Source organism: Otolemur garnettii, unplaced genomic scaffold, assembly GCF_000181295.1.
Source record: "Otolemur garnettii isolate 467f Iridium unplaced genomic scaffold, OtoGar3 scaffold00157, whole genome shotgun sequence".
NCBI lineage: Eukaryota > Metazoa > Chordata > Mammalia > Primates > Galagidae > Otolemur > Otolemur garnettii.
The window spans coordinates 1,379,968-1,390,627 of record NW_003852552.1 but is presented as its reverse complement, the minus strand read 5'-3'; the positions used below and the strand labels follow the sequence as shown (position 1 = coordinate 1,390,627).

Sequence of the window (10,660 nt, the reverse complement as noted above, 5' to 3'; positions counted from 1 at the left end):
GGGTGTGAAGTGTTTTTGATTTGCATTTCCCTAATGATTAATGATGTTAAACATCTTTTCATATCCTTATTGGTCATATGTTTACCTTCTTTGGAAAAAATATCTATTCAAAACTTGAGTCCATTTTAATTGTGTTGTCTTTTTATTGTTGAGTTGTAAAAGTTCTTTATATATTCATAGCAGATGTATGATTTGCAAATATTTTCTCCCATTCTGTAGGTCTCTTCACTTGTTTGACAATGTTTTTTGATCAATAAGTGTTTAATTTTTGATGAAGTCTTATTCATCTATTTTTTGTTGTTGCTCATGCTTCTGGTATCACATCCACATTGTCTTTTCTTCCTATACCAGGAGTGAAAAGACATGGCTTCTCTTTCCAACCTTATAGTTCTGACCTTAGGCAAGTATTTAAACTTATTCAGAACTCAATTTTCACATCTGTGAAAGAAAGCCTGGTTTAACAGAGTAGATATTATGTAATATTTTGTGAATAAATTATCTTTATGAACCCCCTCCCCCAAGTTAGTAGTTCTTAACCCAGGGTAATTTTGCCCTCCAAGAAATACTTGGCAATCTCTGGAGATATTTTTTCCATTGTCACAACTGGGAAGGGGGATGCTACTAGTATCTAGTGGGTAGAGGCCAGGGATGCTGTTAAACATCCCACAGTGCATAGGACAGCATCCAAAACAATGAGTATCTAGCCCCAAATGATACTAGTGCTGAGATTGAGAAACCCGTCTCTAAAATTATGATTCTACTATGCCAGTCTGAGTTTGTCTGTAGTAGCAAGGTAGTTTTGTGTTCTTAGCCTATTGCTAAGGCTATTAGCCTAACAAAGACAGCAGAAAGTGGAGGTACCAATGAAGATTAAATCATTTAGATTTTGTAGGAGGAAGTCAATTCTTGCAAGTCAAGAGATTTCTGAAAGTATTTTCAGGGTTACTTTAAACAATTGTGTGTTTTAACATGAAGAAAAAGATATTTCAATATAAACTCATCCAAGCAAAGCCTTGTAGATGTATCCTTGTTACTGAGTCATTTTCTTTAGGCTTTCTGGAATAAGATAGTTTTTGTGAAATAGTTTGTACATGATGTGAAGTATATCTAATCAATCATATTAGGAAAAGAACAGAGCAACTTGATGGAAGGAACTAGCACTTGATATGTGTCTGCATTAGTGACATGTCTGAACTCAAAGGAAGTTGATATCCTTATTCCAGATGATAACTTCAATTCAACTTTCTGTAATACCATCTACTGGTATATACTCACTTGAGTTTCACAAATAGTCTATGTAAAATAAAATAGACAGTAGCTTGAAATATGTGTCAGCATTTCTAAATATCTTGGCATGTAAAAAGCTATTAACCTTGAAGGTATGTCTTTTCTGTGATAATATTTCTGATTGTTTCATGCCATGCATCATTAGATGGAATCATTGCCACCAGGACCACAACCTCCCCCATCACTATCATAGAGTAAAATTTCTTGATTATATCAGATTGTGTTCTAAGCACTTTACATATGTATCTCATTTTTCCTCACAAAAATCCTATGAGGCAATTTTCTTTATTCTCAATTTTGCAAATAACAAATAATACATAATAAAGGGGTAAAATACTTGCTTAGCCATATTTCCATATTAAGCCTTTTCTTGTGTATCAAAACTATTTCAATAGTGGAGAAATTATATACTATTAAATCTATAACATTGATGTCCCTAATTTTCTGTCATATCAGGCAATTGAAGACTGAGTTATAGCTAAACTTTTTTTCCAGAAGAGATGTCTTAAGATTATTTGCCTCTTTCAAAAGTATATGCTTATGGGCGGTGCTTGTGGCTCAAAGGGGTGGGCTACCAGCCCGAGGTGGCAGGTTCAAACCCAGCCCTGGCTAAATCTGCAAAAAAAAAGTATATGCATACACCTTGAGGCTGCTGTAATACCTCTCATCTCTGCATATTTGTGTAATTTTAAAACTGTGCAACTTCTTCATTATATAAGTAATGGAAATATTTTTTGTTTGACTTTGCTTATATGTACAGGAAGCACTGAAAGAAAATAATAAGAGAAGAGAAATGGAAGAGAAGACTAGGAGGGCTAAGCTTGCAAAAGAGAAAGCTGAACAAGAGAAGCTGGAACGCCAAAAGAAAAAGAAACAACTCATTGATATGAACAAAGGTATGAAAATATTTTCAATTTTCCAAAAGATGCATAACATACCAAATAACTGCACTTTTTTATTTTTGGATTATGAAATAAGTAATTGTGTTCTTGGTAGACAACTCACAATATTAGTTAGTTGTGTCAAATTTCTCTTGTGATGCTATCTGTGTTTCTTATCACCCTACACTGAGCACTCCGGATTTTTGATAACCAATGCAAGGTGATACGTTGTTGAAGCAGTCTTTTTTTTTTTTTTTTTTTTTTGACAGAGCCTCAAGCTATCCCCCTGGGTAGAGTGCCATGGCATCATGCTCACAGCAACCTCCAACTCCTGGGCTCAAGCGAGTCTCCTGCCTCAGCCTCCCAAGCAGCTGGGCCCCAGGCGCCCGCCACAACGCCTGGCCATTTTTTGGTTGCAGCCATCATTGTTGTTTGGCGGGCCCGGGCTGGGGATTCGAACCCGCCACCTTAGGTGTATGTGGCTGGCGCCTTAGCCGCTTGAGCCACAGGCGCCGAGCCGAAGCAGTCTTTTTCTCCTCATTTATTTTATGATAGATATTATGCACTGGATGAGACAGTGATGAGGGAATAGGGTGACATGAAAAGTGAAATATTGGTATGGGGAGTTGGGGAAAAACAAAAACAATTAACAGTCCTCCTTGGGAGCTTTAACATTTCGAGTCTTAATAGATATTGACAGCACTATTACAGGTTAAATAAATAGGGAGCGGCGTCTTGCTCAGCTATGAGCCTAAGTACAAAATGCTAGTATGTCTACATTGTATAAGATAAGTTATTTTCTTGGTTATCAAAATGACTTTATATTATAGATGGACTCCTTGATTTCTGTTGACTTGGTTTGGTTTTTGAAGAAGAGAGAGCAAAAGAGAAAGTGATTGGTGTTCGATATCTATACACTGAAAATTTAAGAATGAGAAAGCATAGTCTTGGCCACTTCAGCATTAGAGGAGTTAATAACAAAAGAAAACTCAATCTGAACAAGATAGAGGGTAATATGATTAATATGGACCACCTATTACTGAAGATAGTAATAAAAATCGTAAATAGTTTACAATAGCATTCATATGCCAAGCACTGTTCTAAGATTTTTGCCTATTGTAAGTCAATCCTTACAAGATCTCTGTGAAATAGGCACTATTGTTGTCTCATTTTACAGACTGAACAGTAAGGCCCATAGAAATTTAAAAAGTTGCCCAAGATCACACACATATGAAGTGTTAGCATTAAGATGATTAGAATCCAAGTAGTTGGCTGGGTACAGTGGCTCACATCTATAATCCTAGCACTCTGCAGGCCCAGGCAGGATTGCTTGAACTTAGGAGTTGGAGAGTAGGCTGAGCAAGAACGAGACTGTGTCGATAGTAAAAAGAGAAAAACTGAGACAGGAGGATCGCTTAAGCCCAGGATTTTGAGGTTGCTGTGAGTTATGATGACACCATGATACTCTACCAAGGGAGATAGAGTGAAATTCTGTCTCAAAAAAAAAGGACATCTAAGTAGTCTGACTATAGGATCTTTGCACTTACCCATGCCACTGTGAAGAGAAAATTATATTAATAACAATAGTAACAACAACTAACATGTAACACTTACTGTGTATCAATAACTATTCTAGGAGTTTTACATTTAATGAACCTATTTAATCCTGTAAAACCGTATTAGAAAATACTACTCTCTCATTTCAAAATGAGGAAACTGAAGTACAATGTAGTTAAGTAACTTGCCCAAGTTTAAAAGATAGTAAGAAGTACAACCAAGATTTAAACCCTGGCAGCCTATAACTGGAGTTAATTATTATTATTATTATTATTGAAACAGAGTCTCACTATGTCACCCTCAGTAGAGTGCTGTGGCATCACAGCTCACAGCAACCCCAAACTCTTGGGCTTAAGTGATTCTCTTGCCTCAGCTTCCCAAGTTTCTGGGACTACAGGTGCCTGCCACAACACCCAACTATTTTTTTTTTTTTGTAATTGTTATTGTTTGGCAGACCCAGGCCAGGTTCTAACCCACCAGCCCTGGTGTATGTGGCTGACACTCTAGCCCCTCAGCTTATAGGCACCGAGCCTAGAATTAATTATTATAGTGTGTTTCTTATTACAATTATTAAGCGTATTAATCATTATCTATTATTCTGTAGTAATGTCTTTTAATGGCTAATCTTTTTTTAATGGCTAATCTTCTAAAATAATATCTATGCCATTAAGTTTATTCTTTATACTTTTAAAATATATAAAAACTTTCCAGCATTGACTATAGTTTATCTCTTCTACCCAGGAAACAAATATAATTTTAAGATAATTATATTAAACAAATATAATTTTAATTTAAAAGTAAAATTAGATAAACAACTGAGTTAAAACATAGTCATATAATTTGGCAAATAAATGTCATAATTAGGATGAAGAGAACTGGCCTTGAGCGAAGGTCACTCAGGAGGTAAAGAGAATAGCATAACAATATGTATGTAGGAAGCTATTTAAAAGGTGAAGTAGCTCAAGGGGCTGGGGTGCCAGCCACATGCACCACAGCTGGTGGGTTCAAATCCAGCCAGGGCCTGCCAAGCAATGATGACAGCTGCAATCAAAAAATAGCTGGGTGTTGTGGCAGGTACCCTATATTCCCAGTTACTTGGGAGGCTGAGACAAGAGAATTGCTTAAGCCCAAGAGTTTGAGGTTGCTGTGAGCTGTGACACCACAGCACTCTACCCAGGGTGACAGCTTGAGATTCTGTCTCAAAAAATAAAAATAAAAAGCAAAGTTAACAAAGAAGTGCTGAAAGTTAGCTCCCTTGTGTGCAAAGGAGTAGTGAAAGAAGACCTGGAAGAGGGAGTAAGGGACAGATTATGAGGGTATTTCTGTGCTATGCTGAGCCTCTTACCCTGAAAATTATGGGAAGGCTATGAATGTTTATAAATTGGAAAGTGATGTACATACTCTTATCTCTTAGAAAGGTCATGGGACAGAAACAGAAAGAATGGATTTGAAGGGGGAAGGCTCAAGACAATAGGGTTTATGCAGATAATATCATGGTCTTGACAAGAAATGATAATGGCCTGAACTAAGGCCATGACTGTTTAGAAAAGTGAACAGTAAGGTATGCATTAGTACAAAAGAAAAGAAAATGTATTAGTCAGTATTCCCTTGAGAAATAGAACCACCAGAATGTGTATACACACACACACATATATACATACAGATTAATTTTAAGGAATTGGCTCAAGTGATTATAGAGACTGGCAAGTTTAAAATCTGCAGGGTAGGATGGCAGGCTGGAGACCCAGGGGAGAGCCATTATTGTAGTTCAAGTCTGAAAACCATCTGCTGCAGAATTCCCTTGTGCTTAGAGGAAATCAGTCTTTTTGTTGTCTTTTGGCCTTCAACTGATTGGATGAGGCCCACTCACATTATAGAGTACAAACTATTTTACTCAAAGATCATTGACTTGAAGGTTAATCTCATCTAAAAACACTGTTAGAGAAACATCCAGAATGATCTTTGACCAAACATCTGGGCAGTGTGCCCCAGCCAGGTTGACACATAAATGAACCACCACAAGAGGATTTTTAAAAGTAAGAACTAATAGACTCTGGTGGTTAATTGAATGTGTGAATCAACGGAGAGAGGCATTAAGGAAGGTGGTCCCCTGCATAGAGAAAGAAATTTCAGAAATAGAGCAGATTTGGTTAGGAGGTTTGAAATGATTAGTATCATTTTGATCATGATTAGTTTTTCTGATGGAAAATGTCTAAGAAGTCATTGCATATGTGAATATACAATTTAAGAAAGAGGTCTGAAGTAGACATACAGACTTGGGGAGCATTGGTTTTTATCTAAATATTAAACTTATAGTATAGTAGTTTGCTAGGGCTACCATAACAAAATGCCATACACCGAGTGGCTTAGAACAACAGAAATATGGTATATTTTATCAGTGTTCTGGAAGCTAGAAGTCCAAAATCAAGGTGTCAGCAAGGCTGTGCTCCTTTTGAAGACTCTAAGACAGGTTCTGTACCAGGACTCCCCCCTAGCTTCTGGCAGTTCCTTGGCTTATGGCAGCATATATCTTCAATCTGTAGATGTCTGTTTTTTCATATGGTGTTGTTTGGGTTTTGTTTTTGTTTTTTGTAAGGATACCAGTCACATTGGATTAGGGATCAACCCTACTCTAGTATCACCTCCTTTTATGAATTTTTTTCTAAGATAAATACTGTAGAATGACCTCCTTAATTAATTACATAATTCAACCTGTAGCCTATGGTTTTGAATGAAATAGTTATCCTAAATCAGAGTTTCTGAAACTATTTCATCTCAGATCTCATTTACCCTGAAGACCCCAAATACCTCTTGGTTATGTAGGTTATTTATATTTACATTTACCGCATTAGAACTTAACTGAGACAATTTTAAAATTGTTTACTTCAATGACAATAGCAATAATAAAACTATGCATGCTACGTTTTATTATTGTTATTTTTAAAATTAGTGTTATGAAACTCTTCAAAGTCTGTCTTAATAAAAGACAACCTGATTCTCATACCTGCTTTTGCACACAATCTAATGCAATATTATTTGTCATGCATTTTCTGGAAAACTTGACTATACAGTGACAAAAGAATGAGAAAGAAAAAGGAAAAAAAGTGTCAGTGTTATTATGAAAATAATTTTGACCTTAGAGATCCCCTGAAATGATCTTGGGGGCCCCCGGGAGTCTCTAGCCCACACTTTGAGAATCTCTGGGGTAAATGATGAAAAGAGCAACAGTTAAATATAGAGTCTATCCAGTCTTGTGCCAGGAATATAAACTTTCTTCTGCACCACACCAATTCCCATCCCCTTTAAGAATTTATCAACCTTTCACTATTTTCTTAAAAGTTTACCCATAACAGAAAAAAAAAAAAAAGAAAGGACCTATTTTGATTGTGTCTATAATCTGTATTTTCATTTGCCAAAATTTGGTTAATTACCTCTTCAAATGTCATTGAAGCCATAGGATGAATATCCAAACAAATTTTGTGCATATGCTCAGCTGAGTGATTTCAACATGAAAGACACATTTTTAAATAGGATTTGTCTTTTATGTATTATTACCATAGCTCTATTTACAGATCAAATAGGAAACTGTAGTGTTAGTTTCTTGATTTGCAGCCTTTATGTTGCAAATATTTATTATTTATTATAATATTACTTTATACATGGACTATATATGTGTTAGCACTTATAAATATGTTTCACGAAGAGATCCTTGCATCGAAAGTGTATAGTCTTAATTAAGAAGATGAAAAGATACAGAAAAGAGAGGAAAAGAAGAAAAATAGAATTGGGTGTCAAGATGGAGATCACGTCTGTGAGGTTCATAGTGTCTTATGAAAGATACTGTTGTTGACTAGATGGAAGGCAATTGTGGGCATTCTGAGAGCTGGGAGGAAGCATGGTGGAGACACATCAAATGTGAATCTATGGGGTGTGAAAGCCTGTGAAGTTGTGAATATGGCCAAAAGTTGTGAGGTATGGCCAAAAAGTGATTGATAGAACTTTAAATGTGTCTGATTGGAACATTGTAATCTTCCTCTCCACTGGAAGACAGATGGTATAGAACATTCCATTGCCATTGTGAGATACATATTATATAGAGTATAGAGGTATTTCATGCATGTATGACTAGAGATACATACATTGGAACCAGAAATCATACCTCTAACAAAAGTATTTAAAAACCTGTGGGTAAAGTAAGTCACACTGGAAATTACAAACAATTTTAAAATGATGTGGAGTCTTTTTTATTGCTGTTGTTGTTGAGATGGAGTCTCACTATGTCACCCTTGGTAGAGTGCCATGATGTCATAACTCATAGCAACCTCAAACACTTAGGCTTAAGTGATTCTCTTGCCTCAGCATCCCAAGTAGCTGGGACTACAGGTGCCCACAATGACCGACTATGTTTTGTTGCAGTTGTCAATGATCGTTGTTTAGCCCCAGCTGGGTTCGAAGCCGCCACCCTCGGTGTATGTGGCTGGTGCCATAACCACTATGCTATGGGCAATGAGCCAGATGTGGTCTTTCAGTTAAGTTTTTATTTCATATCAACTTAGCAAAATGGCAAGTAGCCTCCCTCCTTTTTAAAAAAATCTACTAAGTAACAACAGTGACGTGTATTTATCTGGCATGCAAAATTATATACATTCATCAAGGAGAAATATTTTAGAATGCAATTATTCAGAAGAATAATACGGTAAAGCAAACACAAAAGATTATTTCTATAATCTAGATGTGATAACTGAGCTCAGAATAAAGTAAAGATATCATGAAAACCAAGAAGCCAGAGAATTGTATCTTTCAAATTAAATCCATAAAAAAATACCATGTACCAAGGCTTCATTTGGGGAGAATTGGAGATCAGAAGGCAAAGGCTGTGATAAGAAACAGTGGGGTTTTTTTAATTGTAAAGGAGAAAATAGACATGATTATATGTTAAAGAGACAGTCGTTTTGTAAACATCAAGTGGCATGACAAAAAAGTTATTAAAACCTATGTGTTTAAAAAGTGGAGATCAGTCTTAGCTCTACTATCTTTACGACCTAGTTCTGTTCCTTTATCTCTACATGCCTCAGTTAACTCCTCTGTAATATAGGATAATGATGTTTATCTCCTACCGTTTCAAAGAAGATTGAATGAACTAACTTAGTACAGTACATAACTCAGGGCCTAGAATATAATTGCCATTGCTCATTGAAGAATCTGGAAAAAGATTAAAAGAAAGAGTCTCCACCCTTAACAAGTTTTCATTTTTGTCAGATAAAATAAAGCTGAGCCAGCAGCGGTAAACTGTGTCGTGATATATAACAGAGACCATTTGCTCTGTAGAACTATCTAAAAGGAGAAATTGGCAAGGTCTGGTAAAATGACACCAGGTTTCATAGAAAAGGCTAAATACGGTTTCAGGACAGATCAGTTGAGCTACATCCTGAAGGATGGGTAACATTTGAGCAGAGGCAAAACCCTTCAAGAGGGAATGTCATTAATAACACATGTGAGCACGTAAGGCAGCACAACTTATGTAGGATATGTTTAATAACATCGAAACAGTTAAGAGGATAGGTCCTAAATTCAAGTCCTGGCTCCACAATTTGTTAGCCATATAATAAACTTGCTGTGCCTCCATTTTCCCGTCTATAAAAGGGAATAATGTCTATATCTGCCTTGTTGTAAGGGCTAAAGGAAGTAACCCAGAGACTGTTGTTATTTATACTCTATTTATCAATTACATATTGGTGTCTTTTGGCCTTTGCCAGTCTCTAATAAATAGGTAAATCTGTAGTTAGTATTCTCTGTTGTCATTTTAGAGGAGGATTTGATTTGGAAAATAGATGAAAAGGTAGGATGTAGCCAGACTGTGAAGAGCCTTCAAACAGTCAGACAGAGGAGTTGTGGCGTGATGAGGTAGGAGAGCTAAGGTTATTATGGGAATTCTTTCAGGGATTACCAAGGAGTGAGCCAGAAGCACAAGAAAGGAGAGGTGACTACAAGGAGGATGGAGCCGGAAAAGAACAGTGAAAGGTGATGAAAAAAGAGTTAGCTCATACCTGATTCTCTCTTCAAAGAAGGGGCTTAAACCTGTGGCAGTTAAGAAGGTAGTAACAGGAAGGAAAAATGTCATAAAAGAGATTTAAAAAAAAAAAAAAGGCAGTGGAAGTAGCAAGCAACCGATTCACTGATGGGCAAGAGACTTCTTCTTTAAAGAACAGGCACAGTTTTACCAATAGATAATTATATATTGATGTCTTTTGGCATATTAGGTTATTTCATTCATCCAACCAACATTTATTGCACCATTTCCCAAATAATTATAATTAGAGCATGCACAGTAATATGCCATTTATTTAAATGTACAACTGAGAAAGCTAATTTAAATGCAGCAAAAATAGGCTAAATCAATAAATGTACTCTAAAAATGTGTGGAACAGTATGCAAACTATATAAAGTACTTGGTATAATCTATTTTCTCCAACCTTTGATTTTACTGGTAGAGATGATCATTAACTTCAGGATCACGAAAAAAGGATTAATGACTTCTGTAGATGGAGGATGAAAACTTACCCAATATTTGTAAATAAATCTCTTTTCATGTTTATGGAAGTCAGCAAATTAACTGCAAGGACTTGGAAGAAGCAATAGGAAAAGAATACATAAAAATGGGTGCTTTGAAATTGCAAACTCCAAGTGTGATTCTAATGCAGATATTATAATATTTGATCAGGAATAGTTTTGCTCCTCCTTATGTAAGATTACATGGAAATTAGAATTGCCTATTTACTTCTAGTATGATGATAAGGAATGAGCTGCCTTCGATTTGATGATTAATCAGTCTTCAGTGAGTGGATTAGCAAATTTTGCCAAATAAACCCAAGCATTTAAACTCTATCAATAGTGGTGATAGCAATTTTGTTGTTCTCTGTTTTCCAAGTTTTAAA

At 36.0% G+C, this 10,660-nt stretch overlaps 1 protein-coding gene across 1 annotated transcript in view; it reads left to right on the top strand.

Annotated features, from left to right (window-relative positions):
* The window catches only part of DIAPH2 (diaphanous related formin 2), a 909,107-nt gene that overhangs the window by 702,566 nt on the left and 195,881 nt on the right, over positions 1-10,660 (top strand). Inside the window, exon 25 of the mRNA XM_003799864.3 lies at positions 2,048-2,183. Within this exon, the coding sequence (XP_003799912.1) occupies positions 2,048-2,183 (136 nt within the window). The remainder of the gene's footprint in view (positions 1-2,047; positions 2,184-10,660) is intronic.